This window comes from Poecile atricapillus, chromosome 6, assembly GCF_030490865.1.
Source record: "Poecile atricapillus isolate bPoeAtr1 chromosome 6, bPoeAtr1.hap1, whole genome shotgun sequence".
Lineage (NCBI taxonomy): Eukaryota > Metazoa > Chordata > Aves > Passeriformes > Paridae > Poecile > Poecile atricapillus.
Window position 1 is genome coordinate 31,893,763 of NC_081254.1, and position 17,838 is coordinate 31,911,600.

A 17,838-nucleotide genomic window follows, 5' to 3' on the forward strand; every position below is an offset into this window, starting at 1 on the left:
AATAAGAACAATAAGATCAACAATAGTTTAAGTCTAATACCATAAACAAAGGAAATAATCAGAACACCTCTTGCCCCAGCACAATCTGCACAACTGGGACTGCAAATTAGCATGGTTATTGGAAAAAATACACAAGGAAATGCTATATTTATGGACTTTTGAAAAGGCTTTAAGGCTGAAAAATATGTTACAGGCAATCCCATCAGGTGCATTGATGACTTTTAGATTCAGTCTTTGCATTTACTTCTGAAGCCTACATGGGCCAGGGGTGACACTCAGCACAATTGATGAATGGGGCAAAAAAAGACCTGTGTAAGCCAGATTCCCCTCACACCACTCAAAGTATTTAGTCTGAGGTGTGTAATCAAGCAAAGGTCAATCCAAGGGACTCAACACACATGTGACAAAACAGAGGCAGTCCCCAGCCTGTGTTGGGATCACAAACCTCTGGCAGGACTCAGGCACAGAGCAGACCCCTGGCCAAGCTCCTGCCAGGCACTGACTGCTCAGTGCTGCAGCTCAGGCCAGTTTTCTGTCCCAGATATTAAGAGAAGACCTCCCCTCTCATTTTGCTTGCTAAGGAGACATCAGAAGTGTCCAGACCCACCTGGTTTGAGGTAGGACCTCTTTCCAGTCATTGGCCAAGCTGGCATAAGGCAGGCCTGCTCCCAGAGAGAGGTGCTGTGGTCCTGCCACCTGTGACATCCAAGGTTTCCCGAGTGCATCTGGGATCTCTGCTAAGTGAATGAATAGTGGCTCAAGGGAAAGGGAATACAAGCAGCTCTGATCCCTCAGCAAGAGAAGGAACTGCAGAAAGAAAAGCACTACTTAGAGAAAGCTTTTCTCCTCCATGGTTTTTACCCCAATGACTGATATATTTTCCCATTTGATTTAGGTTAGGTTGAGAATCCTACTTTAAAACTCATGCCAAAATCCCAAGAGCAGTTCATGAACTATTACATCTGTGTGAAAATAAACTACATTTTACATGGTTTCATTTCCATAGGACAGGAATAATCAGAAAAGGGATTTGGCCCAGCCAGAAGGTGATTGGAAGGATTCCCTAAGTCAAAAATTCAGTTGAGAGGATGAGATCAGATAATCTCTAATGAGACCATTGTCAGAAAGGATATATCTTCTCTAGTCTATTTCAAAATCGTTACTTGATTTCTTTACATGCCCTGACTAATATTTGTCTTCTTGTAAGGGCTTGAAGTTTGCCAAGAAAGCAATGATATTGTGGAGTGTTTAAAGAGACTTCAAGGTGACAGATTATGCATATCCAGTGAGCTGGAGGTGACTAAACCAGATTCAGTATGAGGATCAATGTCACCCATTGGTAGGGCTAGGAGCCCTTCAGGTATGTCAGGAACACCCAAATTATCCCTGGGTGCTGGTATGAGCCTTCAGTCAGCTGGGCTGGCTTGAAGATGTGTGAAAATCAACTGATGGGAAGAAACACAGCTCCCTGTTGAGGGTGTTTCTGAAGGAAATCAGGTGTGTTGCTTATCCCAGAAGTCCATGCCTGGGACATGGATAGTTTTGAAACAGGCCCAGGAGCTGTCATTTTGCTTGAGGCTGTGGGAGCTGGAGGGAACCAGCTGAGTCTGTTTAGCTCCTGCCTCCTGGGGCAGCAAGGACTGCAGCAGTTCTCATGCATCTTTTGGGACAGAGCCGTGCTCCAATTTAGGGACCTTGTAATGCAGACTCCTCTGAGCTCATCATCATTGCATGTGCAGAGTGGAGAGCTCTCCATCACCAGCACCAGCTCTGTGTGACAGGGACACAGCTTGGGGGAATGTCCTGTGTGACGTGGGGGGAGCTGGCAGGGAGAAAGGACATGCTCTCAAGCTTGACAAGGGAGGTAGAGCTTGTAGGTTCTGGATGTCTCTGTTCCCATTTCATCTCATACTAGTTTAGAGATCAGGCAGGAATGAGTGAGATCCAGATGAGATTCAGGGGAGGGTTAATGTTATAACAAGCTCCAGGTTTTTATGGTTAAAATGACACTCCTCAAACTAGCTGGATAGCTGCAGGCTATTCACCATAGCTATACTTGCAAAACTCTGGAGGTTTCTCACTCTCCCCCATTGCCTGCAAAACCAGGGGCTGCCCTTTGATGTGCTGCAAGCAACAGCTCCAAGAAAAGGAGCCAGGGTTCCCAGGAGCGCAATGATAAGCACACGAGTGGCACAGTGTCTCCAGAGTACCTCACAAATATTCCAGGCTGCTGTCTGTCCTCTTGCTACAGTTTGCAGCACCTGGAGATTGACTCCCTCAGAATATCCATCTGTTCACCTGGCCCAGCACTGGCAGGTCTTCAAGCTGTAATTCATAAAGCAATGTGTAAGGGAGATCACAAGTGATGATGTTTATGTTTGTGGGTGTTTGGTGCCAAGAATTTGTAGGAGCTCATTGATAGAAGAGAATTGTAGAATTAGAACCTGGCCTGGCTTGGAAGGGACCTTAAACACTGGCAGATTCCAAAACCCTGCCATGGAGAGGGACACCCTCCACTACACCGAGTGCTCAGACTTTAAACAACCTGGCCTTCAATTCTAACGGGGATGGGGCAACACAACTTCACTGGGAAACAAATTTTGGTGCATCACGACCCTCCCAGTAACGACTTTCCCCAAGTAAGCTATCTAAACATCTAAACCTACTCTCTTCGGGTTTGAAGCCATTCCCCCTTGTCCTGTCCATGCTCTTGCAAAAAAAAAAAAAAAAAAAAAAATCCCTCTCCATCCCTCTTGCATCTCGCTTTTCAAAGGAGTTTGTAGCACGGCGAAGAGATGCTAGAGAGGCTGGGCTGGGCCGGCTGCCGGAGGTGCCGGGTGTCGCTCGTGGCCGCGGTCCCTGCCCCGGTCCCCGCCGCGGGGTGCGGGACGCGCTGGGCGCTGCTCGGCCCGCGGGCTTCGAGCTCTCTCTGGCGGCAGCCCGGCGGAACTGGCGGCCGGACAGGGGCACCAGCATCCCCCCGCCCTCCTTCTCCTGCTCCCCTGGCAAACTGCAGCCGTCTCTCCCGGCAAACACTGCTGAAGGTGGATAAGGGGCGCGCCGAGCATCCCCCCCGAGAGGTTTCCCGGCAGGTGCCACCCCTCGATGAACTCCTGTTTCCTTCAAAAATGATTTCCTTGCCACACAAATACCGTCTTCGGCTCAGGAAGTGTACGAACTGCAAATTGCCTGAGGGTAGGAGGCTATTCTAGGAAAACACCGCTGCAGCTTGCCTTGCCCTGCTGCCCTTTGCTGCTGATGGAGGCAGAGCCGGGGACAGGAGTGGGGCTGGGTGGATCCTGCCCCACTGTGGCAGGGCAGAGGGAACTGGCAGAAATGCTCTTTGGGAATCGTTTTGCTACGGGGTTCTGCAAAAAGAGAGTTTTTAGTTTTTTTTTTTTTGTTTTTTTTTTGTTTTTTTTTGTTTTTTTTTTTTTTTTCTGCCAAGGTGCATCTCTTCATAGAATCATGGAATTGTTTGGGTTGAAAAGGACCTTGAAGATTTTCTGCTTGAAACTTCCCTGACATCCCTGTCCCTGTCCCTGAAGGGACATCTTCCACCAGACCAGGTTGCTCAAAGCCACATCCAGCCTGGTCTTGAACACTTCCATGGACAGGGCATCCACAGCTCCCCTGGGCAGCCTGTTTTAGTGCCTAACTACCCTCACATTAAAGAAATTCACCCTCATATGTGACCCAAACTTACTCTCCTTCAGCTTAAAAGTCATTCTCCCCTATCCTATTTTCACACAGGGTTTTTTGGGCTGCTTACCCATCCCTCTAGCAATGCCTCAGTTCACCCCCTTTTGGGATCCAGGAAAAGTCTGTGCAGAAATCTGCTATAGCCCAAGAAAGCTAGAATGTCTACAATGGCTTATTAAAAAAAAAATTAATAAAAGAAGAAAAGCTAATTCTGCTTCCATATCCATTAGACCGTGTTGCATGAGTTTAAAAGAAAGCAGAATTTGACCAAATTCTGCTGCAATTCAGCTATACAAAGGCATTAAGTTGCATGCTTAATTGATGAAAATGGCACATTTCTGCTATTAGTGTTGGACTGCAGACAACCTCAGATTTCAAATTAATGAACAAAAATTCTGGTCATTTCAGAAGGGAGAGAAAGATCCAAATCTACAAAGGGCACTTCCCAAGATACTTCTGCTTATATAAACATCTGACTGGAAAGAAGAAAAGAGGTTGTATGTTCGTTTGGAACAAAATTTCAGCAAGGAGGGCTTCTCTGTCCTTTGGCATCCCTCTTGTGCTTTTGAAAACGAAAGCCTCATCTCTCCAAATACGATGCAACCAGCTGGCTTTGGCTGCCTGGAGGGATTCAAACATTAACCCTCTCTGAATTTATATTCATCCTGCAGCTGAGCTGCCCCACCCACACATCTCAAATTCCCAAGTGAGCCAGGAGAAGGCCAGTGCCATTTAGATGGCTTTTTCCTGCAGTCTGAGCAGCAGGCAGCAGCAGCCGTGGGCAGTCCGGGTGCCAGGCAGTCTCGGGAACAGCCCACAGTCCCTGGGGAAATCCACAGGGTTCATTGCATTTGGGGCCTGTGGCCCAGATGGCTCATTTAAAAGTGCTAAAAGATTTTTCCTTGTGGAGTAAAGTGTAAGAAGAGACTTCATTCCACATTCTATTTTTGTACAACATTCCTCAGAAAAGGTGGGCAGTTTTACATGCTTTTTTCCTAACCCAAAATATTTTGTAGGCGGTACTTTCGTGGTGTGGCCTTACTCATCAGCCCAGGAGGGATAACATCACTGAGGAATTATGGCTTAAACTAATTAAATAGGTGAAGATACCTTGGCCCAGAACCTGAAAGTGTCCCCCACTAAGGTGGCAAAATGTTGTTTACTGATTCACTGAAAAGCATCTACGTGCTATTCCCATGACAGCTAAAACATCCAAAGGGCCAGCATTATGAAGGGTGAGCAATTAATGGTTTATTAGCTGAAATGGGTGGGACAGGATGTGAAAGCTCATGTATTCCTGCTCAGAGCTAAAGGAAATCAGCAGGACTGAAATAAATTCGAAGTGTCCACTCAATGTTGTCCTGAGGCACACCCATCTGGGAAAGTATCTTCCACCCCTCAAATCCACAATGACTAATGAGTGGTAGGATAATGGAGTTAAAACTCTTCTAAGATTACTTTACACAAAAGGGGGAGAGAAATTGCTTAGTGTCAATTAGGAAAATTGGGATGAAAACAAGAGATGGAAAATTTAGCCTGACACTCCAGAAACTCTGAGCCACTGACATGAAACCATGCCCAGCCTGATGGCCAGGGAGAGGAAGCAGAAAGAGGTGTCTGATTGTGGGCATCTTACAGACTCCTGCCTGTGGTTTATAAAGTGCTGTGGATGATTTGGGGTAGAAAATACTGTAAGCAGGATACTTTAGGGATTTACAATCCTTAATGACCTCGAAGGTCGTCCAGATACACATTTGACCTGGATGTTATCCGTAATACTTGGCCAATACTGCAGCCTGAGAAGGGTAAATTTTTATCCGTGTTCTCTTTGACTGCACTTGTATGTGACATTATTGGAAATAAGATCAACAGATTTTTTGTTTGTTTTCATTAGTATTTTGCATGCTGAGAGTTGAGAGGGTCTGTGTCGGTCACAGTCTCACATGAATGCTGGTGGATATTTATGGCTAAAAGTTTGTTCTTGTATTTGGGGTTTAGGATTCCCCTCTTTCAAACTGCTTATATACATATGATGCCATATTAATAGTAATAAAGAATAAGCATTTTTTAAGAGCAAAGTGGACTTGTCACCTTGAATCTACGTGGTTTTTTTACCAGCTCAAATAACTGCAGAATCGCACATAAATGCAGTGTTGACATGAATCATGATTCTTAGCTTTCATGCAGCATATAATCTCACATGCCCTAATGTTAATTAAATTCCTAAGAAGCAGCTTTCTGATCTCTCTACAGGGAGCTTGTTTGCCTTAAAATGAACTACTGTGCTGAGATAGTCTCCACTATACCAGCATTACGTTCACTACATTAACTCAGTAAAGGCTTGGCATAAAACATGTAGCTGAACCTCAGTAATCCCCTTTGCTTATCCCAGGGCTTCTGCGCCGTGGGGTCTGACGCTGGTGACTCGTGGTGATACCAACCTTCCTGCTTGTTACAACACCCTGAAACGCTGCCACAGAGTCAAAGGAGTCACACAAAGAAATGAGCAGTGAGTGGGAAAAGCCATCCCCACCCTGACTGAGAATTGCTGCCTCTATCCACCAGCATTTGGTTTTGTTTGTGGCCCTTTAGAAAGGGTCTGGAAGAGTTGTGTGTCTAGAGCAGCTTCCCCTCCCAGCTCCAAGTGTATTCTGACTTACCACATGCTTCAGCAGGAGCAGAAGTGTCTGACACAGAGCTCTGCTGTGTTGGAAACCTCAGCCTTGCAGCAGCAAAGCCTCCAGATGAGCTGCACCCCTGGCTACTGGGTGAAGCTCTGGGAGAGAGAAGATGTTACCAGTTCATGAGGGAGGAAGGCTGGTGTTTCCTCATTTGGGCAGCAGCTTTTCTCCTTCCAGGCTATTGTGGTTGCTCAGGTTTGAGGAAGAGGAAGGCAAAATGAAGTCTTTCTATCCAGGCAATGGTTTAGGGGTGGAGGAGAGGGAATCAAGTGTCTGGTTAGCTCTTGAGTGAACAAAGACTGGTCCTGTGTTTAGTTACCAGGTGAAAAAGACTCCCACCAAAGGTATTGTCTGACTATGTGACTTTATTGCTCTTAGAAAGGAAGAGGAGGAACAGAAACTAATACCCAAGCTTCGATTGGTCCTGGGGCATAACAGAGAGTGTTTTCCTCTCGTAAGTGAAATGATGGGACCACTTGCTTGGCTTGGTGTGAACAAAGAATGAAATAGGAAATTCTCCTATTCAGGGTGAGAGTCCTGGACATCTTTGAATCCACTTAGTATTCTATGTAGTGTCAGGATGTTAGTCCTGAGTGCTCTCAAATATTCCCAGCGGTTACAAGCTCAAGCACTTGACTCGAGCAAAAGCTGAGACTTTTAAAGATGGATACAAAGAAAGCTAAACCTTCCCTGGGGTATCCAACACACCCTGCACTGCCAGTTGAGGCACTTCTCTCTCCATCCCAGCAGTGTGAGGTGTAAGGGCACAGTGGTGAGAACAGGAGGTGCCAGGGGCATTCATATTTCAGGGGAATATGGAATATGGGGTTGTGAGGAGAAAAATATTTGCAGAGTGCCTTAAAAGCTCGTGTGGCTCATCTGGCAGGGTATATTTGCTCTGCACAAATATTATGTGTCTATGTTGGGGCTGGGCTTGGGCCAGCACTGCTCCTGGCCCCACTGTGGGCTGGAATCCCACAGGGACAGGCCTCAAAGAGCCCCAGAGCTGGGAGGGGTTGGGATAACCATTGTGGGTGGGAGGAGTCCTTTGAAAGTGCTGAGGATGCTGAAAGTGAAACTTCACTGACACTGCCCACCCAGCTGACCTCAACTGCTGTGTCCTTATGTCTTGGGGTCAAATCTGATGCTTACACAGCCCTGAGATTGCTTTCTTAATGCAACCAATGCTGCCACTCGTTTCTTGCTGTTTTGGGGTGCTTGGGGGTAATATCACCATTATACCAAAACATTCATTTTCTCGGGGAACTTAGGTATATTAATGCATTCTGGAAATACTTTCCAGGGGCCTACAGAAGGGCAGTGGATCACATCTTCCATGATCCTTGTTAACATTCAGCCTCAAATGGAATGTTTTTAATTCTCATTGTCATGAAGTGCTGCCAGGCTGAGGCCTCAGTCCTCCATCAAACAATATTCCCATCAGAATCAATGCCAGGTGTAAAGAAAAGCAAACCATTTAGTCCATTGCCATTTATTTTTAAAAAGCTCTGTCATCCTTCAAGTCACTTTGATTTTCTCTATAAAAGGATGACATTACACTCTCTGTCAGTAGAGAATGGTGAATCCAGTGGTGTTTCATAGAGGAGGTAACAGCAGGTCTTTGGCAAGGTAGCAGATGATTTAATGCAGGGAGAGTTTTACTGATCATTGAAAAACATTTCTCTCTGCCCAAACAGTGACCTTCTAGGTTTAACCTATGTAATCCAGAAATATCAGATAAAATAGCAATTTCATCATAAGTATATTTTTACTGGAATTATTTAACCTTGCAGCTGTGGTCAAAAACTTCCCTTTCAAGCAGCACCTTATAGAGCACTCACATTTGCCCTAATCAAAGAAATGGAAGTTGGGACAAGTGCAGGTTTGCTGTCCATTAATGTGAATAGGAAATGTGTATTGCAAAAATCTCTCTCAATACAAGTACCAGTAACTCAATTTGGAATAACTTGTGGTTAGTGGGATTTGCTTTTAAGCAACTAAGTTCAAATATGTAATACAGCAATAGTGGGAAATGGTTTAGATTAAGCAAATAATGTAAAAATCATTGCTGGTTTGATTTTTATTAAATTTTCTTCTTGTCACAAGCTCAGAGCCCGATGCTGCAAATGGCTGAGAAGCTCCTGGGAATTGCTAAATACTTTGCAGTACCATGTGTAGGAGGAGGCTGAGAAGATTTTAGAGCACTTTGTAGGAAAGATGTTTATTTCTGAGTTGTAGATGAAAAACTGTGGAGGACAAATTGTATCAGAATTACCATACTGGTCAGTGAAAACATCATTTAGAACATCAGTGTGAATATGTTGCCTTAGACAGGGGCTCATTTAGCCCAGTACCTCATCTTATTTTTACAGCTGCAAGCTATTTTCAGTTCAGGAGGGTTACTGAGCCCTGTAGTCAGTTTGTAGTCAGTATTAATGACCTTTCTTCTAAACATCTCTCCATTCTTTTTCATGTATGGAAACCAAACATCCTTTGGCAAAGACTTTTCTAGCTATGTGAGAAACAATCTTGTTTTGTTTTGAAGCAGATTTCTACTTGCTTCTTTTGATGGTCCTCAATTCTGCTTCCAGAAGAGCTGCAGAGTGCTGATCCCTCACCTGCTCTCTCCAGAACACCTGGGAGACTGAAGCCTGCTGGCATGCAGTTCCTCACTCACAATTTCTGCCCCCTGGACAGTGAGTGCTCAGTGATTCTTTGTCTGAAAGCTGTCCACACCTTCAGCCATCCTTGCTGCTCCTGAAATTTTCCCAGTTTTAAACTGTGCTACTTGAGAGCAGTGGCAGCAGAACCACGTTGACTCCTCCAGGTGTGTGCAGCCCATGCATTTGGACAGTAGCAAACAGCTGTCCAACATTTTAGTCTCTACTGCAACAATTCCCAGCATAAAGGACACCAAACTTATGTACATTATCTCCAAGTACGACCTCTCAGGAAGTTCTGTTGCTTTTGACTAATTATGAGCATTAGCAGTTTTTAACCCTGTGTTTCAGGTCAGTGGGGGAAAAAATAAAAAAGATTGACTTCAATAAGAGGATTCATAAATCTGTTGCCAAAAAGCAAGACTGAGCCAACAAGGCAGATAACCAGGAAAACAGCAAGTACACTGGCTTATTTTTCTCTTAGCCCTAAAAGTTTCTTTTTTTTTATAGTGGAGACTTGCATACTAATGAACATAAATGTTCTTCTGATCGAATTTGCTGAGAGTTTGACCTAGAAGAAATCATTGTAAGCATGTAGGATTTCTGTGTGGACATGTTCCATATATACAGCTCAATAGGTCTTGGCTGCACAAGACTGTTTCAATTTTTAATGAAAGATGCCTGGAGATGAAATATTTAACACCTCTTTCTGTAAAGTCCAACTTCCCCTACTACCACTACATAAATTACAACAGGCAGTGATACAGCTTGTTGCTTCAAGTGTTTTAGAGTGAAGGATGAAAAGAAAGGCTTTATTTTTAAAGTTCAATATAGTTTGCAAAGATCACAAACCCTGAACTGAATCTTGCAAGTTCTGACTTACTAAGGTCAGTGGGAATTTCATAATTGAAACTTCTATTTATATAGGAAGATTTTATTCAAGTGAGAACTAGGAAAAACCTTCTTGTCTCTTTTTATTTTATTTCTTCTTGGGAGAAAAATAATTTAAAATTCAAAATACCCTCTCTACAAAGATGGAGTGGTATAGAGAGATTCTGTAAGCTCTGTGAAACAGAAATTAATTGTTCTACAATCTGCCTAGGGGCTACAATTAATGGCACCCCCTTCTTTAGATTAATTTTAAATTTTCCTGTTTGTTTCTGGGAGAAATCTTGAAAGAACTCCATCCCTTACAGTGCCCATTTCCCCTCCTGGGAGCTGGAAGTGTTTCTGCTCTATCAATGGGAAACTGCTGTTCAGGAGAAGAAACTCTGAGCACGAGTTTGCTCTGGTGGAAGCTGACAGAGGCTGGTAATCCATGTGCATTACAGTGCTGGCTGATCAATAATAATTCAGGGATAGAGTGGCGTGGCGTCAACTGAGAAGTATTTCAGGGCTTGATCAGTTGTGCTCCTTTTCCGTGGGGACTGTAGTGCAATCTTCACTTATAAAGACATGTGATCTGAAAGCCTGAGGCAGAACAATCTTTCTTTTCACAGGAGAAGCTTTTCTTGGCTGCAAAAGCTTTTACATCCTCATATTTCTTTCTAAAAGCTGTGTCTTCTCCACAAAATTATATATTAAAAAAGGAAAAAGACAAGCTTAGGATGGCAACAACATCACAGTCTCTGCGAGGTAAAACGACATGTAAAAAAATATTTTGGGCAGTGTTTCCTCATGCCTGCTTCATTGTGTCTCTTGTCATCTATGCTTTTCTTGGGGCTCTCATGTTTTCCCACATTGAAGGTACCCGGGAGGTCACTGTAAGTGAAGAATACAGAGCATTTCTGAAGAATCTGATGTCCCTCGCCAGAAACCTATCAGGTATGTACTGGAATTTCAAAATGACTTAACTGTGCAGGGAGCTACTCATTCTCTTGCTTTCTGAATGAGTTATTTTTTGCTTTTGAAGACATTCTTCAAAATATTAACAGCTGACCCTGCAGGCAGGATTTTCCCTCTGCCTAGCTAATGATTGCTGCTTCCTTCCTTAGCTGTGATTCTTGACTGCAAGCTTCCCTAGTCCCTGTGTTCCTGCCTGGAAAGACTTTTCCTGAGATCCTGTGTTCTCCCTTTTGCCCAGGTTCATAACCAGAGATTCCTGTGGCATTTCCTTCAGTTTGCTGGGAGCTGAATCCTCCCTCTCAGAAAGTTTCTCCAGCTCCCTCTTCCCTGCTCTGAGCTTCCCTTCCAGCCCTCCGGTGATGCGATGCTCGGAGGGAGACAGGTGCAGTTCTGCACCCCAGACCCAGTGATGCTGATTGGAAGGGGTAGAGGAGAAAAGAAGGGCTAGAAATCCTCCTGGATTTGTGATGGGGCTTGTACATGGGCTTGGAGTTTCACTCAGGTAGCTCTGCTGACACAATGATCAGTTTTGGGCAATTAAATAATTTAAACAATGTCCTTTCAAGTGAGGCTCAGCCACAGGGAGGAGGAATAAGGGTTGAAGGCTCTGGGATTCACAGCCGGGCACTGGGCAGTGACATCCAAGTGGTTCATGTCGATTCCCTACTTTTGATCCCACATTTCTTAGTGTCTTTGTGTCAAAAGAAGACTAATCTCCTGGGAAGTCCAAAATGAAACAGGACATTCAGGCTGGAAGCTGATTATTCAATCATCTTATCCTGCTTCTTTATATTTATGCTTATTTGTTCGTTGTACTTTTATTCACCAAATCCACTGAACCCACCTGATGTTTTCAGAGGTGGGGGTGAGGGACTTGAAAGGGGAGGGTGAGAAGGTGAATATTTTCAAGAGAATATGAGCAAATGCTCAGCTGGAGTATATTTCAGTGGAGTAACAGGCGGGCTGCTCCTGAGTGGTGGTCTGCAAACACTCACTGTGCCTCCTGCTGTGACCGTGACAGATAACGTGACAGAAAATGAGAAGATGTTTAAGAACAACATCCGTGAGCTTTTCAACACAGCTGACCCAGACTGGTTTATCAGTCCAGAAGACAGATGGAGTTTCTTTGGGTCTCTCTTTTTTTGCTGCACAGTATTCACAACTGTGGGTAAGTACAGAGGAAAAGTAACACCCTTCAGAATCAATTCCTATTGCTGCTTTCCCTAATGCATTTCTTTCAGAGAACTGAAACCACCACAAGCAAACAAACAAACCACTCCTTCTAAACCCAAAGCCCAAACCCCCTTGAATTTTTTCTCCTGAGTATTGATGCTAAGTCTGCAAGCATTCTGCAAACACAGACTGCAGAGACATAGCTGAGTCACAGAAACAAGTCAGAATTTAGTAACTAGTGATGGTACACACTAATTAACTGCATCATTAAATATATACTATAATATGTATTCATATATGATGTTCACAGAGGTATTAACTAAAAAGAAATCTCCATTTTTCAGTCAAACCTTATCCTTCCCACTGTTGTTTGTCCTCTTGGGTAATGTTTTCCTCTCTGGAAAAGGTAATTCATAATGCATATATCGTTTTTCAATTGCTTCTCAGTTACTTATGTCTAATTCAGCTTTGTTAATCTGTGGTTCTGTAATTAACCACGGTGTTCACATTTCTCTGGGTTAACAGTACATGATAGTGTTTAAGTCACACCTTTGAAATCTTTCAGTCTGACTTCATATTTCAAAGGCAGACTTAGATCAAATAGAAACATCTGCTCTGATTTTGGCTCCCTCTGCATTGCTAAATACAGCTCCTCATGCTTGTTCCCAAAGCTACTTTTATCCCTTTGTTAATCTTTCTCAAATGCTGGCAAGTACAGGGACTGTCTATCCAAATTTGTCGTAATCAAAGCTGGATGGGAAATATTCCCAGAGCATTGTATCAAATTGCAAAGACATTTCTCCACTGCAGAAGGATATGCCTAAGATCCCAGCATGGATATGAATCTTACTGTAAAAAAAAACCCTGAACCTTAAAGAAGAGCTTTTCCTACACAAGGAACAGTGTGAGAGCTGATGTGTTCACCCAGAGCTCTGTGTGCTGCGTCACAGCTCAAACCTCAGACTCTCTTCCCTTTGGTGACTGCTCAAACTCAGCCTCTTGCAGCTTGAAAACAGAAGTCTGTGTGGTCAGACACACTGGGGATGCGACCAAAATCCTCAGCCCTGTGAATATTTCCTGGAACAAACACAGCAGCCAAGAACTTTTGAAAGGGGATGTTTTATCAGAGAGCTTTGACCTCAGCAAACTGGTGAAAAAGCATTTTGTTGGAAATGGGTATATTCCCTGGGTACATTTACCCACCTCCATAAACATGGGACTTGACAAATGTCCCCATACAAACCAACCCAACATATTTATTTCTAAACTGTCAGTGCTTTTTTGCCTTCACAGCACTGAGTATTAATGCATATTCCTCAGTTTTGACCCGAGTTTTGGGATCAGTAGAAAGCCTGGAATATTTGCTGCTAATAGATGGAATAGATGGCTATTTCCATTGCAGTGGGTTTGTTATTTGCAGTGTTAGGAATTGATAAATCACCTTGGGATAGAATCAAATTATCTACCTTGAATTTTCTGGGAGAATTGAAGCATCTAGTCTGAAGTTTGATGGTCTGAGCTGCCATCTCTTCACTGCCTGGGGAGGCTGCCTAGTGGCTCAGCTAGGATAGATTTCTGGGTAGCTAAATTTAAGCTCAGGATAAGTTTCAAGCCTGGAAACTGCACAAGGTATTTTTAATGAACAGAAATCAATTTAAAAAAGAGTAAATTAGATCACTTCATGCAAAACAGGAATAATCTTCCCCAAGTGCTTCAACAGTAAAGCTCAGCATTCCCAGTTAGCCTGTGGGGAAGAGAGTGACCAAGAGTAAATGGTATTTCAGTGTCTCACAGCAAAGCAGGGACTGAGGCAGGGTTCAGATCAAAGGCTGTGACAGCCACAAGTGGAAGCATGAATGGATGAAGAAAATGAAGGAAAACATACCTCATATGAGCTAAAAATCTTACAGGCTGAGTTCTTGGCCTAGAAGCTCATCTAAGAAAGAGCAGGGTTTTTGAAGGGAGAGAAGAAATACTCAGTGTCTTGTGAAGGATGAGGAGAAAAATGGTTGCTAAAATTTAATACAGTTGCTATAATACCAATGTTTTCCCCTAATATAATGGAAAAGCACTGACTTCTCATTTGAGTTTGATATCCAATATATTAGAGGAAGGAAATATAAATACCCAGACAGGATTTAGGGAAAGGGCATGTGTTCTGCTACCATTTTATGTATCACATCTCTCTCTTCTTTTCCCCTTCTTGTTCTCATTCAAGGTTATGGGAATACCTATCCTGTGACACGGACTGGGAAGTATCTCTGTATGTTGTATGCCTTATTTGGGATCCCTCTGATGTTCTTGGTCCTGACAGACATGGGGGACATCCTTGCAACTGTCTTATCCAAGTCTTACAACGAGTTCAGGAAAATACAGTCAAAAATTCTTGCCTCTAAACTCTGTTCAGGATCCACATGTAGCAAAAGGAATGAACTGAAATCCAGGGCACAGTCTAAAATAGTCATCAATGAGCCCCTGACGATCATGGAAGTGCTGAGAAGTCAGTCAGGTATGAAAAGGAGGAGGGTCAAATACCGCAATGTGGAACTTTTTGAGATGTTAATTGCCAGGGAGAATGAAAACACACAACCAGCAAGAAATAAAAGCATGGAGAGATGGAGCTCATGTCCTGAACTAGCAAGGGAAAAGACAGTGTCCAGAGTAATTGAGAATTTTGACAAAATAGGAAAAGAGTTAGAAAAATTAGATGTGCCCTTTGTATTGATGGTGCTCGTTATCTTTGTGTACATCTCCTGTGCAGCTGCTATTCTTCCAAACTGGGAAAAAAATATGGATTTTCAGGAAGCCTTTTATTTCTGCTTTATCACTTTGACCACTATTGGATTTGGAGATACAAAACTAGAACATCCCAAGTTTTTCTTGTTTTTTTCCCTCTACATTATGATTGGCATGGAAATTGTCTTCATTGCTTTTAAGCTGGGCCAAGACCGCTTAATCGTGCTGTATAAAAAGGTGATTTCATTTTGTGCAGAGAAAAATATGCCATCAAAGAAGATATATCCAAAATAAGAGCAGTCATTTCTCCTGCACTTGTCAGCATTGGCCACTGCAATGAGATGAAATTGGTTCCGTGCATTTCTGCCTTGGGCTGGCAGGTGCCATATTTTAATCTGATTTCCTCTGAGAAATGACTGTGAAATGGCTGAATACCTCTGAAGACACTTGGTGAAGGCATCTCCAGGGAGTACTTTCCAAAGGGGTCCCTTCTCCTAAATAACCAAAGATGCTGCATGATGAAGAAGTTGAAGGTTCTCCCTGCCAGTTCTCCCTGAACATTTTGAAAAGCTCTGATTTTCTGCAGCCTTTCTGTCCCCCCTCCCACTGCAAGCCAATTCAGGAATTTTGTTTTTTGTCCAAGCAAGGCCTCAGTCTCCTGGAAGGTCTTGTCCTGCCACCTTTTCTGCAGCCAGAGCCAGCTTGGCTGTGTCTGTCCTGAGCTGTGACTGCCCTGTGCTGCTGCCCTCTGCTCATCACCAGAGAGAGCTGGGGAGGAGGGCTGTGGACCCAGCTGCTGTGCATGGCAAACATCACACCTGGCCAGGCAAACATCACACCTGGCCAGGCAAACATCACACCTGGCACAGGCAAACATCACACCTGGCCAGGCAAACACCACACCTGGCACAGGCAAACATCACACCTGGCACAGGCAAACACCACACCTGGCACAGGCAAACATCACACCTGGCACAGGCAAACACCACACCTGGCACAGGCAAACACCACACCTGGCACAGGCAAACACCACACCTGGCACAGGCAAACATCACACCTGGCCAGGCAAACATCACACCTGGCACAGGCCAGGGAAATGTTCCATGGAAAGGAAGGACACCGCATTTTTCCATCTCCGTCACCTCTCCAGAAAGCAGTGGGATAATTGCTCATCTGTTCAGGGCTGAAACCATCCATCATGATCCTGTTCCAGCATGACTCGTGATGTCTGTACTCAGCCTGGAGTCAGTCTGTGTCCCACTGTTCCAGCTAGTGAGGTGCTCATGGCAGGTTCTGCTCCCTGGTGGTGTCTGGGGAGGGCACAGAGCAAACCTGGAGCAGCTGCAGCCCTGCAGGGACCCTCTGTGTCTCTGCTGGTAAAGGAGCACCAAGCCAGAAATCCCCACTGCTCACCCACACTGCACTCTGCAGACTGCTCTGGACCTCTGGAAGCTCCACCTGTAGAAGGAAAAGTCCTCCTGTTTCACTGGGATGGGGGGAGGATCCTGTAATTATAGAATTGTGGAGCACAGTAAGATGAGAAGATTATTGGTTCTTGAAGATTTTGCTTGTATTATTAATAATTTGAATTGTCAGTAATACCTTTTAATGAAAACCAATAATTTAGATTAAAAAGACATAATTCATATGAAAGAAACCACTAACTTTAATTAACCCCCCTTTAACTTGTAGATGATATGCATGCCCACTAAATGTGAACATCTCTAGATAATAAAAAATGCTTGATTATGACAGAACATACAGTATTCTCCATCAACAAATTTACCTGTTGGAGCTGAGATTTTCAGAATATTTACATGTCATTTTATGTCTGTTGCACTCCATATATGTGGAAATATGTATTCAGTCCTTATTAATACTTAGATGCAATTAAGCATTGCTGATATGCAAGATGTATAATGACTGATAGTATATAGAGAAGTGTTTTATAAGAATAAAAATAAAAACTAGAGAAGCTGGAAGAAACTTCAGTTAACTCTGTCATGTTTGTTGTGATTTTGGCCTTACATAGAAAGTCCCTCCATTCATATCACTACTCTCATATTACTTAATTTTGTGTTTCCAGATTAAAATCAGTGTAGAACTTTGGTACCATGTCAAGTTCTCAGAAGTCAATGAAAGCACTTGCATGATATCATGGGCTTTGGATCAGATAACTTCACTTCCTGCCCCTCAAAGTTTTCCTTGTGATATTCTAAACCTGTCAGCATTTTCAATAACCGGTCTTTATGTAATCTAATTTGTTTCTGTCATATCAGTTATGGAGAGCAGTTAATCCTGTATTTATGCCCTGTATATTTCTCATTGTCAGGGTACCTTAATACCTTCCCATTTACTTTATCAGTTTAGGGAATTTTGGCTGGATTTCAATAGGGATTCTGCACCAAATCATTCTGTTTATGGCCAAGGGATGGCAGTAAACAGCTTTCTTTCCTATAGAACCTGTCAGTTAAAGGAGATAAAAACTGATTTTGTAGAAAGAGAGGGAACAAATCACATATCCTTTACTCTCTATAAACCAATAATGCACCTGTCTGTTGAATATTGTGCACAACTCTGGTCCTTCACCTCCCAAAGGAGATGTAAATTTGGAAAAAAATAAGTTTATAGCTCAGAGTAAAGGGTGAACAAAGATAGAAAACAACTTCCATACAGGACATGTTCAGTAGCTCTCTAGTCTGGAAAGAGGTGAGAGGCTGATGGAGAGATGTGAAACATTACAAGTGCTCAGAGAAGGGAAAAAAAGAATGATGGAATGGTTTTCAAACATCTCTCTTTGTGAGAGCTTGGGGTGACAAATGAATTCCACATGTGACAGGCTTAAGAAAAGAAACAAAAAGAAGAGAAAATGGTGCTTCACACAACATATAATTAAGCTGTAGATACTTCTTGTCATGGGAGGATGTGGCAATTAAAAGTTCCCATTAGATCAATGATGGGACAAGGCCATGAAAGGAAAACTTTAAAAACAAATAAATCTGAACATAACAATTCTGGCTTGATAATCACTGAGTTCTAAA

At 43.3% G+C, this 17,838-nt stretch overlaps 1 protein-coding gene across 1 annotated transcript; it reads left to right on the top strand.

The window, feature by feature from the left end:
* The first annotated feature begins 2,795 nt into the window (after positions 1 to 2,795).
* Positions 2,796 to 15,091, top strand: KCNK18 (potassium two pore domain channel subfamily K member 18). Its single transcript, XM_058842057.1, has 5 exons — positions 2,796 to 3,195; positions 8,975 to 9,079; positions 10,712 to 10,867; positions 11,910 to 12,056; positions 14,280 to 15,091. The coding sequence occupies exons 1-5, from the start codon at positions 2,796 to 2,798 to the stop codon at positions 15,089 to 15,091; spliced, it is 1,620 nt and encodes a 539-aa protein (XP_058698040.1).
* The last annotated feature ends 2,747 nt before the right edge of the window (positions 15,092 to 17,838 follow it).

Excerpts from the sequence above, each read along its gene's own strand:
- KCNK18 (XM_058842057.1), top strand. The coding sequence starts at position 2,796 with ATGCTAGAGAGGCTGGGCTGGGCCGGCTGCCGGAGGTGCCGGGTGTCG. Across the intron at positions 3,196-8,974 it reads GAACTGCAAATTGCCTGAGG|AAGAGCTGCAGAGTGCTGAT; the intron begins GTAGGAGGCTAT and ends TTCTGCTTCCAG. Across the intron at positions 10,868-11,909 it reads CCTCGCCAGAAACCTATCAG|ATAACGTGACAGAAAATGAG; the intron begins GTATGTACTGGA and ends TGACCGTGACAG.